Source organism: Myxocyprinus asiaticus, chromosome 26 (assembly GCF_019703515.2).
Source record: "Myxocyprinus asiaticus isolate MX2 ecotype Aquarium Trade chromosome 26, UBuf_Myxa_2, whole genome shotgun sequence".
NCBI classification, from domain to species: Eukaryota; Metazoa; Chordata; class Actinopteri; order Cypriniformes; family Catostomidae; genus Myxocyprinus; species Myxocyprinus asiaticus.
In genome coordinates, this window is record NC_059369.1 from 16,590,864 (window position 1) to 16,606,658 (window position 15,795).

At 42.8% G+C, this 15,795-nt stretch overlaps 2 protein-coding genes and 1 long non-coding RNA gene across 5 annotated transcripts in view; 1 reads left to right on the plus strand and 2 right to left on the minus strand.

Annotated features, from left to right (window-relative positions):
* The window catches only part of LOC127417294 (uncharacterized), a 511,839-nt gene that overhangs the window by 181,952 nt on the left and 314,092 nt on the right, over positions 1–15,795 (plus strand). The window lies entirely within an intron of this gene.
* The window catches only part of LOC127417291 (protein FAM107B-like), a 212,003-nt gene that overhangs the window by 97,508 nt on the left and 98,700 nt on the right, over positions 1–15,795 (minus strand). The window lies entirely within an intron of this gene.
* LOC127417278 (UPF0606 protein KIAA1549-like) overlaps positions 1–15,795 on the minus strand; it is a 93,910-nt gene that overhangs the window by 39,546 nt on the left and 38,569 nt on the right. For both annotated transcript variants that reach the window (XM_051657179.1, XM_051657178.1), the window contains exons 3-9: positions 8,158–10,350; positions 7,870–7,958; positions 6,230–6,398; positions 5,540–5,670; positions 3,322–3,511; positions 3,025–3,084; positions 868–1,013 (exon numbers count right to left, since the gene is read on the minus strand). In XM_051657179.1, the coding sequence (XP_051513139.1) occupies positions 868–1,013; positions 3,025–3,084; positions 3,322–3,511; positions 5,540–5,670; positions 6,230–6,398; positions 7,870–7,958; positions 8,158–10,350 (2,978 nt within the window). The remainder of the gene's footprint in view (positions 1–867; positions 1,014–3,024; positions 3,085–3,321; positions 3,512–5,539; positions 5,671–6,229; positions 6,399–7,869; positions 7,959–8,157; positions 10,351–15,795) is intronic.

Here is a 15,795-nt window from a genome sequence, read left to right on the forward strand (position 1 = left end):
TTTTTGTGGCATTGGTGCAGTAAAGGCTTCTTTCTGGCAACTCGACCATGCAGCTCATTTTTGTTCAAGTATCGTCATGTTGTGCTCCTTGAAACAACCACACTGTCTTTTTCCAGAGAGCCTGTATTTCTCCTGAGGTTTTTCTTTGTATCCCTGAACAATTCTTCTGGCAGTTGTGGCTGAAATCTTTCTTGGTCTACCTGACCTTGGCTTGGTATCAAGAGATCCCCGAATTTTCCACTTCTTAATAAGCGATTGAACAGTACTGACTGGCATTTTCAAGGCTTTGGATATCTTTTTATATCCTTTTCCATCTTTATAAAGTTCCATTACCTTGTTATGCAGGTCTTTTGACAGTTCTTTTCTGCTCCCCATGGCTCAGTATCTAGCCTACTCAGTGCATCCACGTAAAAGCAAACAAACTCATTGACTATATATACACAGACACTAATTGCAATTTAAAAAGCCACAGGTGTGGGAAATTAACCTTTAATTGCCATTTAAACCTGTGTGTGTCACCTTGTGTGTCTGTAACAAGGCCAAACATTCAAGGGTATGTAAACTTTTGATCAGGGCCATTTGGGTGATTTCTGTTATCATTATGATTTAAAAAGGAGCCAAACAACTATGTGATAATAAATGGCTTCATATGATCACTATCCTTAAATAAAAGTTTTTTATTTTAAGATTTTTGCATGATCAGTCATATTTTCAAAATCAATGCCAAACTTTCACAATTTCTGCCAGGGTATGCAAACTTTTGAGCACAACTGTACATAGCAAATGTCTATGGTCATTTTTAAGTATTCGCTAAAGAAAAGCACAAAAAGGAAAAATAATTACAAATGGGAGTAGATTTAGACAAACCTGCACACTGTTGTTTCCAACACTAGTTGCTCTCTTAAAGCGACGGCCCGTCCCAAGCACATCACCCAGCAACAGAGCCAGTCTTCTCTCTATGGTAGCCTGGAAGACCCTGTCGCTCACACGCTGGTCTAACACTCCCAACAATACTGAACACACACACACACACACACACACACACACACACACACACACACGACTATATGGTATAGCACTGATTTTTTGATCTTAATCAGCATTTTGTATTGTTTTCCAGTAAGAAAAATATCTAAACATGCTTAAAACAAGAGTTCACCCAAAAATGCAAATTCTCTCATTAAGTCTCTCACTTCTTGGGTTTCTGGTGATTCACATTCTTTGTGCATATCGCCCCCTACTGGGCAGGGAGAAGAATGTCTAGCAAAAAAGGACTTAAATATTGATCTATTTCTCACCCACATCTATCATATCACTATTGAACACATGGATTAAAACACCGGAGTCTTATGGTTTGCTTTTATGCTGCCTTTGTGCTTTTTGGAGCTTCAAAGTTTTGCCACCCATTCACTTGCATTGTATGGACTTACAAAGCTGAAATATTCTTCTAAAAATCATAATTTGTGTTCTGCAGTAGAAAGAAAGTAATTCACATCTGGGAGAGCATGAGGGTGAGTATATGATGAGAGAATTTTCATTTTTGGGTGAACTATCCATTTAAGACTTATTTTCAGAGAACATACAGTATCTTGAATTAAGTTTCCTTTTTACCCAAATGGCAAATTACATTTTTTCTCGTTTCATGCATAAACTTTACAAAATTTAGTGAGGTTTATGCTTAAAGAAAAAGATAAAAAAAAAACAATGGGTTAAGAAAATTTATTTAATTCAAGATATGTAATGAAACTAAAAAGCTTATGCATTTTGCTTTTCAAGTAAATGTTTTTTAAAAATCTTGTTTTAAGAAGGCAGAGTGCCATAGGTAATCACAGCAGTGCTGATTTAGGGCCATATAGCATGATTGCGAGTGTGATATTGCTTATATACAACAGTTCAATGAACAAGTACATTTAAAAAAATTAGGAAAAACTGAAAAAACGCATTTGTGCATGGAACTACTTTCTTACGCCATGGATCAGAATCTGCCATTGCTGGTTCAAAACAAATGATGTGTCCAAGCCTCTCAAAAGCATCATTTTAAAACTACTAGTATCATGGCTAGGGCCATTTCTAACATGTTATTGGAGAGATAAGGATGTATGTGTGTGTGTGTTTGTGTGTGTGTGAGAGAGAGAGAGAGAGACAGATGGAGCATGTGCGATCACCTGTTGATGATGCTGTAGTCTGTTAGCCAGCTTTCTGAAAATAATGTCATTTTGGTGAAATTCATCCTATTTTCTCAGTGGAAAAATAGCCGTCCAAGTGGGGGTATTCCTCCCTATTTTGCGGTAACTGGTGCGCAAGAGTCATTCACTATAGAAACCGTAATCTCCTCCGCCATTTTGAACAGAATTTTCTCTCCAATGTGGAAACTCCGTTAAGAGGTAAGTGTCTTGAGTTTGTGTATTTAATCAGTCTGTTGTGTCTCTCAGCTGTGATTAGCCTTAATGCTGAAGTAGTTAGTTTAAAGCCATTTATAGCTATTTCCTTGGTTTAGTAGTGCAGTATTAATACGAGCGATCATGGAGTACTTTTGAATGTAAACACTGACTGACGCTGACTCACTTCACGTCACCAACTGGCTTATATTACAAACAAAAATGCTCTTTTGCTGCCACCTTCTGGCTAAAATATATAATGTCAAGAAATTAAATGTAAAGAGACGGATAGCTCTTAACACATCTGCACTGCTCTTACACTTTAGTTTAGAACGGCACGAACACAAGTGGAGTGATACACACAGTGAAGCATCCGAGTGCTGATGGTGAGACCATCAGTACTCATGGAACATCTCTCGTCCAATCAGATTCAAGGACCGGAACTAACTGTTTTATATATATATATATATATATATATATATATATATATATATATATATATATATATATATATATACTGATTAGAAAAGAGTTTATCTGAGAACTCAATCAATACATCTCTCCAAATAAGACAAATGGTACAGCAACATTACTTTGGTTTACCAGTGTGTTTAACTATTCTGGAAGAACATCAGCAGAGCAGTACCTGTCCTGACCCATGAGGAACGAAGCAGTTGAGTTGTATTCAGCTCAGGGTAGTGGAAAGCTAATGTTGAAGAGAAGGAAAAAAACATCTTTAAATGTAACACCATTTTCACTGGCACATAATGTACAGTACACCATATTGTGTTCAGCCCTGCTGAAAAATCCAGCTAAAACCAGCTTCTGTTCAAATCAGTTGTTCATTTATAGTTATTAGCTTGTCAACATGGTTGATAAGCTGTAATATTATTGTGTATTCATGTAATCAAACAGAAATTAGTGTTTGTATATGTGGACTCACGCTCTGCGATCTGCTGTACAGGGTAGCCCAGGTAGTAGCTGTACTCAACCACACTAAGGAAGCGTAGCTGGGCACTGACCTCATACCCAGGCACATAACCACGGACATCACGCACCGCAAACGTGATCTCCACAGGAATCTTCTGCTGTTGTGACGGCGTGACCATGGGACTCAATGTGATGTTTAAAATCTGCAAAACGATTCAGTTTCAAAGCTACAATTATCTGAAACTACAGCAACTTTCAACGTCTGTAGGAGAAATGATAACTAGAGATTTATGCCTTTGAATCTGTGGTGATGGCGGCAAAGAAAAACATCAAAGGGATATATTTTTCATTCATACTTTTTATCCAGGGTTTCGGGTCAAATTAGAAACCTAGTATAAAATGAGAATCCATAAAATACAAATAAAAAAATAAAAATTGTAGGTTAATTAGTAGAAATGAACCTAGATACTGCATATAGGTGCTTGGCACAAAAGTCTTTTTTTTTTATTCATGCTCACTGATCAATTTGAAATGGCACAAACAGCTTCTGAATTTTAGTGAATGAAATGAATAAGAGCCATTTATTTTGTTGCCTTGACAACAGTTGAATTGAACAGTCATGCTCTTTCCTTCAATCCAATCAGATCAAACAGCTGGCATGATGTCATCCTACTGTACTGAAGGCAATCAGTGGAACAAGTTTTGAATTTCCTTCACAAACCAAGCTTGATTAATTTTTAATTTATTTATTTATTTTTTGCTTTGATCAAAAACTTCCTACAGAGTGCAGAAACCTGATTTAATCCTGATTTGACACATTCACATTAATTGCAGTTTTTTTATTACTAGAAGTCATTTAAACTATTTGAATCAAATTTCAAGTAATTTAAAGGGGTCATAAAATGCTATTTGTTTTTATTTTTATTATCTTTCCTGAGGTCCACCAATAATGTCAGTAAAGTTTTTTGCACCAAAACTGTCATAGCTTAGTAATAAATGATAATTTTCTACCTTGTTTCTGGCCCTCTGAATGAAATGCTCGGTTTTGGCCTTAGTGTCTCCTTTAAACTTCAATGTAAATGCCCACTGTTCTGATTGGCTAACATTGTGCAGCCCCTCAAATTCAGAAGAGAATAAACAAGCTCACCACAACATTATAAAACTAAATTTCAGGTTTTACACACAACGCACATCCACACATTTAATCCGAATATTTTAAACTTTACTCAAGCACATCAGCACCATAACTATCGAACAGTCATGACATTTGAAATATTCATGAATTAAACTGTTTACTCATGGTTTTGTTGTCAAGTCCAAGTGTTTTTAACTGCCCCATTCTTCAATAACAGTTCCTTTGCAAAGCTTGAATCGTATTATGACTGTTTCACAAGCAATCCACGCTGATATTAGCCGCACATACACAGTCCATAGCACTTATTTACATACAACATAAATTAAGAATAGTGCAGATGGGCGCAAGAACAGCAGGATGCAGAGCAGCTGGATGAAGACAAACGGAGTCTCCTTTTCTGAGTTGTAACTGACACAGTGTCTTTTAAAAGTGGCGCGATAAACATGACAATGGTCAAAGACGTCTGTGTAATGCATGTTATATGCACAGAAAACTTCAAAATAGTCCAGATGGGTCCCCTTTGATGTTTAGGAATAGTTGGTCACACTAGGCCTGTCTCTTTCCCTCTCTGTTTACAATAAGAAATTGGTGCCAGTGGGTGGGGCCGAGGGTGCGATGACACGTTGCAGGGCATTTAAATACAACTGAGCAATGTCTCGTGACGTCACGAACACACCGTTTTCAAAATGAGACGTTTCGGCTGGGAGGGAAATATAAATGCTCTTTTTAGACTGGAGAGGAAGTTTTGAGTTCTGAAATTTACAGTATGTTTATATAGTACAGTTACGTCTTATATGTCTTAATATCAAGGAACATTTTATTATCCATTTCATCACCCCTTTAGTCGAATGATTGCTATTTGAAACTCGTATTGAGAGTTGAGCACCTTACACCATAAGCTGGGTAAAGCAGTCATCAAATCTAATTCTTGTGGGTAATAAACTGAATTAACGATAGGAACAAAATGTTATACCTAAACATGGTCTCTACATCATAACATCAGATTTCTATATGTCAAATTACTTGGCTTTAACATAAAAGCATATTTAAAACAGAAAAACATAGTAATTGCGACAATTGCGGAAACTGTACTTACGTGCACAGTGAAGTTTGTGGATTCCTGTGAGCGTCTGCGGACTTCAGCTAAGGTTGAGGTCAAACCCTTCTCTATCTGCTCACTGAAAGTGCACATACGCACATCTATATGGCTAGGTACAAACTGAAGCACTGAAGACAGACAAAATACAAAAACATGCTGTGTCAATACTTACAAAACACGTAAGTATTTAAATCATGAGCATCTAAAATTGTATCGCTGTCTGCATTTCAAATCAACACACTTGGTCAAATGCATGATGACATATTGAGGTAATTATATCCATTACTACACAAATCTCTTAAATAGTCGATTCTGATTGGTCAATTGCATCATTCAACGGTCAAATATTTCAGAATAATGACAACTGTCCTAAACAACACTGTATATACTGTAACTGTATAAGTAACCCAATAAAATAACTTAAACTCAAGGCAATAGTTTATATATTTATTTATTTATTTGATAAGTAGTCGTGTAATAAGTGGGAAAATATATTGCCAACCAGTCGTTGTCACAAAATAAGATTGATAATAAGACAGATCACCCTGTTGGTGTGCATTTTGCGATGATGACCAGTTTACTGGCCCTTTCGTAGGTAGTGATCAGCTACAAAATACAGAAAGACGATTCAAGAATTGTAATGTGCAACCTCCTACTGACTGTTACTGTAGTTCTACTATGCTGTACCTGAATGTACGTGGTACTGCAGGCTTGGTACAGGACTGATGGGTGACACACTGATAAAGGAACTTGAAGTCCAAGCAGAGAGTCTCAGAGCATTAATGACTGATATGGCAGTGTAAACCACAGTACCAGATACAGCACGAAACACGAAGTCTGGAGGGGCTTTCACAACCTATGACAGACAAAGCAGTCATTATGAACAAAGGATCTCAGGGATACATTATATTTGTAATAGCAACTTCAAATTGAAGCACATGAACAAATACAGAAAAAGCATTTCAATGAGACTGCAAATGTCAGTTGAGGTTGATTTAGAGCTACAAAGTAGTTTGCTCCCTTTGAGCCAAATTAGGTGTTGTTTACTCATGAGGTCCCAAGAGATAAAACAGGAAAGGAAGACTGTCCTGACACTCCAGTGAAATCTGACACAAGATTGGGACATCACCTTGAAATATTCAGTGATAAAAAAAAAAACTAGAAAAAAAAAAAAACTTAAACTTAATCACAATTATGACAAATTCTTCAGAAAGGCAGTGACTGAAACAAATGCTGCATCATTTCTAAAAGCTTCATCAGTCTGAGTAGCAGGAGCCATTTTAAGTTCTGTTCTTTTCAATAGATTTCTTGAGAAGCGACTGGTAAACACAAAGAAATAACACTTAGGGCCCTATATTAAAAGCACTAGTTCTAAGCACAACTCTATGCCATAAGTCATAAAGTCAAAGTCAGTGGGCATGGCCTTGAAGTTCTGGTATTTTCGTGCATGTATGCGCCAAGTCTAGGCGCAAGTGGGTTTGGAAAAATCGTGTGTGCAACACGCAAATGGGCTGGATCAAGCGTAATTTAATTCTGAGGTTTTTCTCCAGTTATTCCACCATCTGCGTCCTATTAAATAGTCCATTCCCTCAAGCACCAGTAATATAAACAAAGACAGCACATTCATAAGAAGTTGGTAGTGTAAATGGACTGTATGCAATGAATAAGAAGAATTGAAAAAGATGTTCTTTTGTGCATTAACTGAGTCCTTGATGAATGTCAGGCATATTTCTATGACAGTGACACGCTACTTTTATACGCATAGAAAATGTGATTCTCGTCAGAATTTGGATGTAGGCTCTGTTATATTTTAGAGAATGTAATTATTATTAATCATTTTCATCTACTGACACATAAATCATGGCTAGTATTAACAGTGATTGTATCAGCACACCCCTTAATTCTAGATTTTGATTTTGAAAAATGTAATTCATTAATTGAAACAAGAAAGAAATTGCACACTCATGAAAATACAGGCCTTAAAGTAGTTATTCAACTGCAAATTCACCATCAAACAAGGGGCATGACAGTGGCAAACTTTTGTAGTTTTTATTAGTAGATGCCACACTTTACTGCCAATTTTTACAACTTTATTGGTTCATTTTAAATTTGGAAAAAAAAAATTTACTTTGTTGAAGTTTTCCAGTCGACAAGTGTTTTTGATTATCGTTCTCTCAAACACTAAGAAATAAATCACACTAATAAAAAACTGTGCAGACCACCAGAGAATGGTATCACTTTAAAACCATGAAAATTAGAAAATGACATTTGTGTATGAACAGAACCGTGAAAAATGATGTGATCTGTTTATCAGATGTCCAGTGTACCTGTAGCTCCACAGAGCGGTTGTACTCTGCTTTGAGAATATCTCTGACTTTGGATTTGGCATATCCAGCAGTAGATCCAAGAGGAAACCCTAAAACAAAGCAAATAGTAGGCTTAATGTTTTTTTTTTGTTTTTTTGTTTTTTTAATTTATTGCAGGGTTGTAAATCCAGTTATTGCTAGGGTATATCAATGCTTTATGCATACTGTAGAGTTGAACATTAATTCTCAAAAATGTACATAATATACTGTGGAGCAAATAATTCTTTTTTTTTTTTTTTTTCATCTTACCAACTCTGATTAAGTAGGTGTCAGGCTTGGTGATGTTGCAGACATACTTCCGGACAGTGGTCATAGGAGGGGTTGTGCTTAGGGTTGTAACTGATGAGTCTTGCATGGTAGTTACTGTTGTGATGTTGGAGCTTGTGATAGTAAATGATGTCACAGTGGTGTCATTATATAATACTGTAGGGGAGGTGGTTGTAAAGCTACTAATTGGTGTGGTGTTATCGTTATCAGTAACCATGGTGATGGGGGTGTCAGATTGCGTTTCAGACATGAACTCTTCATCAGCCACGTCTGTCGGAGGGGTGGAGGTGACATTGAAGGTTGAGTCAGTTGGGTTTGCAGAAACACTGATAGAGGTGGTGACAACATCACTGGTAAGTACAGTACTAGGAAAGAGGGTCTCAGAGGGTGTCGGTACTGAGATGATAATCCATTGGCTGTCATTAATGGTAGACAACAGGTGAACATCTGGTTCTTCGGTTACAGGAGGTGGGTTAGTCACCATAATGGATGTGTTGTAAGCTACAGAAGGTGTGACGGACCAATCAGTGTTAGAGATGTGACCCCCCAATGAAGTTGAAGGGTGTATTGAGGGTGTCAGTATAAACGATGGTTCCAAATATGGCACTGTAGTATTTGTTAGACTTGGTCTCACTTCTGAAGGGTCCAGGATTGTTGTGTTAAAAGGCTCAAATCCAGAGATATCTGTTGAGGATTCCTCAGTCCATGAACCGTTATCTGCAGGCTGTAGCTCATCGTCAAACATAGCTGTAAGCATGTAACTTGGGTCAACATTGTACGTTCTTGTGGACACAATATGTGTGGTGCTGATTGGAATAATGGAGAAAAGACTTGAGGTTGTTCGATTGGGAGTGTGATCTGGCGAGCTACCATTGTCCTTGGTCAGCTGAATGGTGTAATACTCCAAACTGTTCATGTCTGGTAAAAGAACATCTGTGGGTTGGATGGTAACAGTGCCTGTTAAGTCAGGCACCAACTCTGAGATCTCATTAACTGACTTATTCTGGTTTAAGATATCTGACGTTGTTGGGAGAATGGTTGATTGGATGGTTGGAAGGGATGGGGAAAAAGTAGGGACAAGCTCAGAGGTCAAAATGTTTGGTTTACTGGTAAAAACTGGAGACATAAACAAGGTGGGCATAGTGGTTGTCAAACTCAAAGAGGTTGTCCAATCAGAAGTGGGTACAATTGAGATTGAATTGCTGGTCAAACTGGATGTCTGATTGGGAATACTTTCAACATGTATACTGGAGAAAGAACTAGCAACACTACTAGAGGAGGGATACAAGTGTTTGCTGGAAAACGATATCACATCTCTTGTAGGGAACATGGTGTCATAGGTCTCGGAGATTGTGTCCTCAAAGTCATACACAACAGAGGGTACATTGGTAACCAGGGAGTAGCCATCTCCTTCAGATCCCATGAAGGACATTGTTTCTAAGTAATCTCCAGAACCATACTCCACATCCATGGTGTTGGTTGGGAAATAGTCTTCAGGTGGGCCCATAGTTGGCTCAACGGAGGTCGACGTAATTTGATGGTGTACAAAAACAGCATGGCTGGGCTCTAACTGCTGGTAGCCTGCATCAAGTTGGACATTTGGGTTATAGCTGGGTTGTAATTGAAGGTCTTGGATTCTACTGAATTGTTCCACTCTGTTACCAACAGGAACTTCTGTGACATTGACTCGCACCGTCCCATTTTGGATATCAGGGAAAGGGATATCAGAAGTTCTCCAAGGAGAATCAAGACCACTGGAAGGCAAAGAAGATGGCAGAGATGAATTGTCTGTAGCCTGTGAGAGTTGGGGAGCTAGACTGATAATGCCCCAAGATGAGGGCACACTATGGGATGTAGGCACTGGAGACTTGAGTTCTCGACGCTGTCTGGAGAAAACTTTGGGGGTAGATCCAAGTCCCTCTCCAGACTTAAAGGAACGTAAAGGGTGTGTGTTAAGAGGTTCTGGGCTTGGGATAGAGTTCAGGGAGTAAGTGAATACTGATCCAAACACAGTGTTAACATTGTGATTGTAATTCTTTGTGACTTTGGGTGGAAATGAACTCGGTGAACGAGAAAATCCAGACAAGGTGAAGGATCCAGACAAGGCAGAGGGTGCATTATGTGGCGCTTCCACTGAAGACTCCTTTGGCATGTTTGGAGCCTCCAAAGGCCATTCTAAGTTAAACAAAAGACAATTAAAACCAATAAATGCAATAATTCAATGCAAACTAAAGACAGAGCAGCAAAACCTTTTGTAACAAAGATTTAATAGCACAAATATGTGCCTTATGAATACAAGTTAATGTTTTATGTAACTTTGGACTAATTGGATTATTTGGACTAATTTTATCAACATTCAAATTTCAAAACTTTCCAAAAGAGGAAAAAAAAAGAGCAGTAGTCACAAGAGAGAAAAATGCCAAATTTACTACCAGTCTCTCAGCCGCTAAGATGTGTCAGGGTAATATCACACAAAGAATAATGTTTTAAATTTACACTTTAAAAAAAATTAAAATATAAAAAAAGTTTGCTAAATTTATGCTGCTAAATAAGGTGGAAACACATCATCGTGGGCTGTGAAAAGGGTCCACTGACAACATGAGAGCACTAATTTAACAGACATAGAAGTTGTAGTTTAGAACAACTATGGAACTTACAATGGAAGTGAATGGGGCCAATTTTTGGAGGGTTTAAAAAGGCAGAAATATGAAGCTTCATATTTTATAAAAGCACTTTAATTCTTCTGTTAAAACGTCATGGTTACTTGTGTAACCTCCGTTCCCTGATGGAGGGAACGAGACGTTGTGTCGATGTAGTGACACTAGGGGTCACTCTTGGGAGCCCGAGACACCTCTGGTCTTTGATAAAAGGCCAATGAAAATTGGCGAGTGGTATTTGCATGCCACTTCCCCGGACATACGGGTATAAAAGTAGCTGGTATGCAACCACTCATTCAGGTTTTATGCTGAGGAGCCGATATAAGGTCCAGCCATTGTGGCAGGAGGGACACAACGTCTCGTTCCCTCCATCAGGGACCAGAGGTTACACAAGTAACCATGACGTTCCTTTATCTGTCACTCACTCGAAGTTGTGTCGATGTAGTGACACTAGGGGTCCCTATACGAAACACCACAATTGGCTGAACTGTGTTACGTGAACTGGCGGTGTGTGGTGGGCAGATTACTGTATGCCTCATAGCCAGCACACCAGGTCGACACGTAACCTCCCCCAACATATTTATGAGTGTCGAACAGCCCTTTTTGGGGACAAGTCGACTACCCAAAAGATAGAGACAGGCTTAACCCAGTCGTGGCCTCTTTTCCCCTTCTTCTTTTCCACTCCCTAAAAAAGAAGGGGGATTATCCAACTGGGCCGCCAGGTCTAGTCGGGGGTGTCCCTCCCAAGGGGAAGACACCGCGGAGGCCACACCTCACCCAAAGAGAGGGGGGGATATTTAAGTGGAAAGATACATGGTCATTCCAACCATGTGGAGAGTCTTCAAGGTAGATCCTGCCCAATGGGGGAGGAGTTACTACAAACATGGAGACTGGAGCAAAGGGGCTCTGCCCAAGGAAGACGCAGTTTGCCAACAGGGAAACAAATTAGCAGAAGATATATAATCGCATGGGGTTAGCCTTACAGGGAACCGCCACATGCGGAGCACCTACCCCAGAACAGGACTCTTAGCTCACACGTGTACTGGGCCGGCAGCGAGTCTCTCCAAAAACTCGACTGCCACAGAGCTCGGAGGAAGTCAACCAGGGAACAAAGTTTGTGAACACTACTGGGAATTAATGGCGCACGTCTTCAGCTCCAAGGGAGGTGGAAGGCGCTATGTGCAAGCGATACACCCGGCCAGCTATCCCGGGCTTATCAGCTTGTGTTGCGTGCCACTACCTGGGACGAAACCGGTTCCACCCGGAGGTTGTAGAACCTTGCATAGGTGTTGGGTGTTGCCCAGCCCGCTGCTCTGCAAATGTCTGTTAGAGAGGCACCTCTGGCCAGGGCCCAGGGAGCCGCTACACCCCTGGTAGAATGGGCTTGTAGCCCTACCGGGGGCGGCATGTCCTAGGCGACATATGCCATAGTTATGGCATCAATGAGCCAGTGGGCGATCCTCTGCTTGGAGACAGCGCTTCCTTTCCGCTGTACACCAAAGCAGACAAAGAGCTGCTCAGAGATTCTAAAGCTCTGCGTGTGATCCAAATAGATGCGTAAAGCGCGCACCGGACACAGCGACGACAGGGCTGGGTCTGCCTCCTCCTGGGGCAGCGCTTGCAGGTTCACCACCTGGTCCCTAAAGGGGTGGTGGAAACCTTGGGCACATAGCCCAGTCGGGGTCTCAGGATCACGTGAGAGTAACCCGGACCGAACTCCAGGCACGTTTCGCTGACAGAGAATGCTTGCAGTCACCTACCCTCTTGATGGAAGTGAGCGCAGTCAGGAGGGCAGTCTTCAAGGAGAGTGCCTTAAGCTCGGCTGACTGCAAAGGCTCAAAGGGGGCTCTCTGTAGACCCTGAAGAACTACAGAGAGGTCTGATAAGGGAACGAGGCGTGGTCTGGAGGGATTCAGCCTCCTGGCGCCTCTTAGGAACCTGATGATCAGGTCCTGCTTCCCTAAGAACTTACCATCGACTGCGTCGTGGTGTGCTGCTATGGCGGCAATGTACACCTTCAAGGTGGAAGGGGACAGCCTCCCTTCCAACCTCTCATGCAGGAAGGAAAATACTGATCCAACTGTGCATCTCTGGGGGTCTTCCTGACGGGAAGAACACCACTTAGCGAACAGACGGCACTTAAAGGCATACAGGCGCCTCGTAGAGGTGGTAGACTGCTTAGGTCTTCCGTGTTCCGTCCAGGGGCCAGACATGGAGATTCCAGAGGTCTGGGCGTGGGTGCCAGATGGTGCCCCATCCCTGAGAAAGAAGATCCTTCCTCAGGGGAATTCGCTCGGGGGGCTGTCACGAGGAGCATGCGGGCCAGTAGGGTGCTACCAGGACGACCTGCTCCTCGTCCTCCCTCACCTTGCACAGGGTCTGTGCAAGTAGGCTCACTGGGGAAAAAAGCATATTTGCGCATGCCAGGGGGCCAGCTGTGTGCCCAGCGCGTTTATGCCGAGGGTGTCTCGGTTAGGGCGTATCAGAGTGGGCAGTGGGGAGGATTCTTGGGAGGCGAACAGGTGCACCTGTGCCTGTCGAATCGACTCCAAGTCAGCTGGACCACCTGAGGGTGGAGTCTCCACTCTCCCCTGAGGGTAACCTGTCGTGACAGCGCGTCCGCTGTAGTGTTGAGGTTGCCCGGGATGTGAGTGGCTTGCAGCGACTTAAAGTGCTGCTGACTCCAGAGGACACAGCGGGCGAGTTGTGACATACAACGAGAGCGCAGACCGCCTTGGCGGTTGACATATGCTACTGTTGTCATGCTGTCTGTCTGAACTAACACGTGGTTGCCCTGGATCAACGGCCGAAACCTCCGCAGGGCAAGCAGAATTGTCAGAATCAACCCGAGCGGGGTGACCACCGCCGAGGATGCCATATGCCCCAGGAGCCTCTGAAAAAGTTTCAGTGGAACCACTGTTTTCTGTTTGAACGCCTTCAAACAGGCCAGCACCGACTGGGCACGCTCGTTCGTAAGGCACATCGTCAAGGAGACTGAGTCCAACTCCAAACCGAGAAAAGAGATGCTCTGAACCGGGAGGAGCTTGCTCTTTTCCCAGTTGACCCGAAGCCCTAGTCGGCTGAGGTGTGAGAGCACCAGGTCCCTGTGTGCGCACAACATGTCTCGAGAATGAGCTAGGATTAGCTAGTCATCGAGAATGCGAATGCCCGCATCCCTTAACGGGGCAAGGGCAGCCTCTGCGACCTTCGTAAAGATCAAAAGCGAGGAGACAGGGACAGGCCGAAAGGGAGGACTTTGTACTGATACGCCTGACTCTCAGAAGCAAAACGCAGGAAGGGTCTGTGTCGAGGAAGGATCGAGACGTGGAAGTACGCATCCTTCAGGTCTACCGCCGCGAACCAATCTTGATGCCGGACGCTCGCCAGAATGCGTTTTTGCGTCAACATCTTGAAAGGGAGTCTGTGTAAAGCCTAGTTCAGTACTCACAGGTCCAAGATTGGCCGCAACCCACCGCCTTTTTTCGGTACGATGAAGTAGGGGCTGAAAGACCCCTTCTTCATCTCGGCTGGAGGGACAGGTTCTATCGCGCCCCTCCGTAGGAGGGCTACTAGTGACCACCCCCGGAACAGCCTGGGACTGGGGAGGAAGAGGCCTGTCCTCGTGACCCGTGGAGACCGTCACATTGGGGGCGGATTTGTGCCACAGCTGGGTGCTAAGGGGCGGGAGACCGCTGTTGGAGCGCCAAACCTGCCAAATAGAGTGGTGGACTGTGGCGTGATAATGGCCGTGCACACCGGATATGTGACACAGGGAACAAGGAAACCGCTCTTGCTGAGCTCTTGAGTACTGCAGCCACTTGGGCATGCAGTGCAATTAAATGCAAAATGTAACAAAAAGATGGAGAGATCTGCTTACCAGCTCCAGAACAGCGGGTTTCGTTGTCCCTGGATCGCCCGTCTCAAGGGCGCTTTGAAGCCTTTCACGGGTTCTGGAAGGCCGCGAGACGGGTGGCGTCTGCTTCCTGCAGTGGGCTCCACGCCGAGGCTGGGCCGAAGGGCTCCGAATAAGAGGTCGAACTCGCCATGAGACGAGCCGGCGGACTCATCCGGAAGCCCGATCGGGGCAGACGAGCGTGATTGGGAATGGGAGGTCCGCAGGGGGATACCCATTCGGAGGCGGTCCCATTGGGGTCCCCAAATCGCCCTCAGTGCTAGCCGCGCTGGCCTCATACTCGTGGGTAAAAGGACCAAGGCGGGGAGCCTCTGGGGTGGCTTGCTGAAGGTGAGCCGTGACCGCAACGTTGCCATGAATATGTCCTCACAATGAGAACATGACCATCCACGAACGCTGTCTCCACGTGAGCAGTGCCCAGACAAGAAAGACAGTGATCGTGACCATCAGAAGGCGAGAGATAACGAGCGCAACCAGGAATAACACACAATCGGAAAAGCATCTTTAGAAAGAAGCGTCTTTAAAAAGACGTTCCGTGTGTGCCGCTCTTTTAGAGAAATATACTCTTTTATTTCTGCCGAAGTGCCCAGGGGCATTCTCGGCAGTGCACCAGTGCAGAGGGTGGAGAAGCGCTGAAATGCGCCGTCAGATCCAGCAGAGGTGAATGAACAGTCGTGGGAATTCAGCTCAGTGAGCATGACCGTTCGGCTTCGAAGAGAAAATCTGAATGAGTGGTTGCATACCAGCTCCTTTTATACCCGTATATCCGGGGGAGTGGCATGCAAATACCACTCGCCAATTTTCATTGGCCTTTTATCAAAGACCAGAGGTGTCTCGGGCTCCCAAGAGTGACCCCTAGTGTCACTACATCGACACAACGTCGAGTGAGTGACAGATAGGGAACTTGTGTATAATTAAAGCTGTAAAGTTGTTCAAATTGTTGTTTACCAGTATTGGTTTACAGTGTTAGGGTGTCATGGCAATGAAGTTGTAATATTGGTTATAACTTCACACAGAAAAGGTTTGTCAGCAATTTTATCACACTAAAAT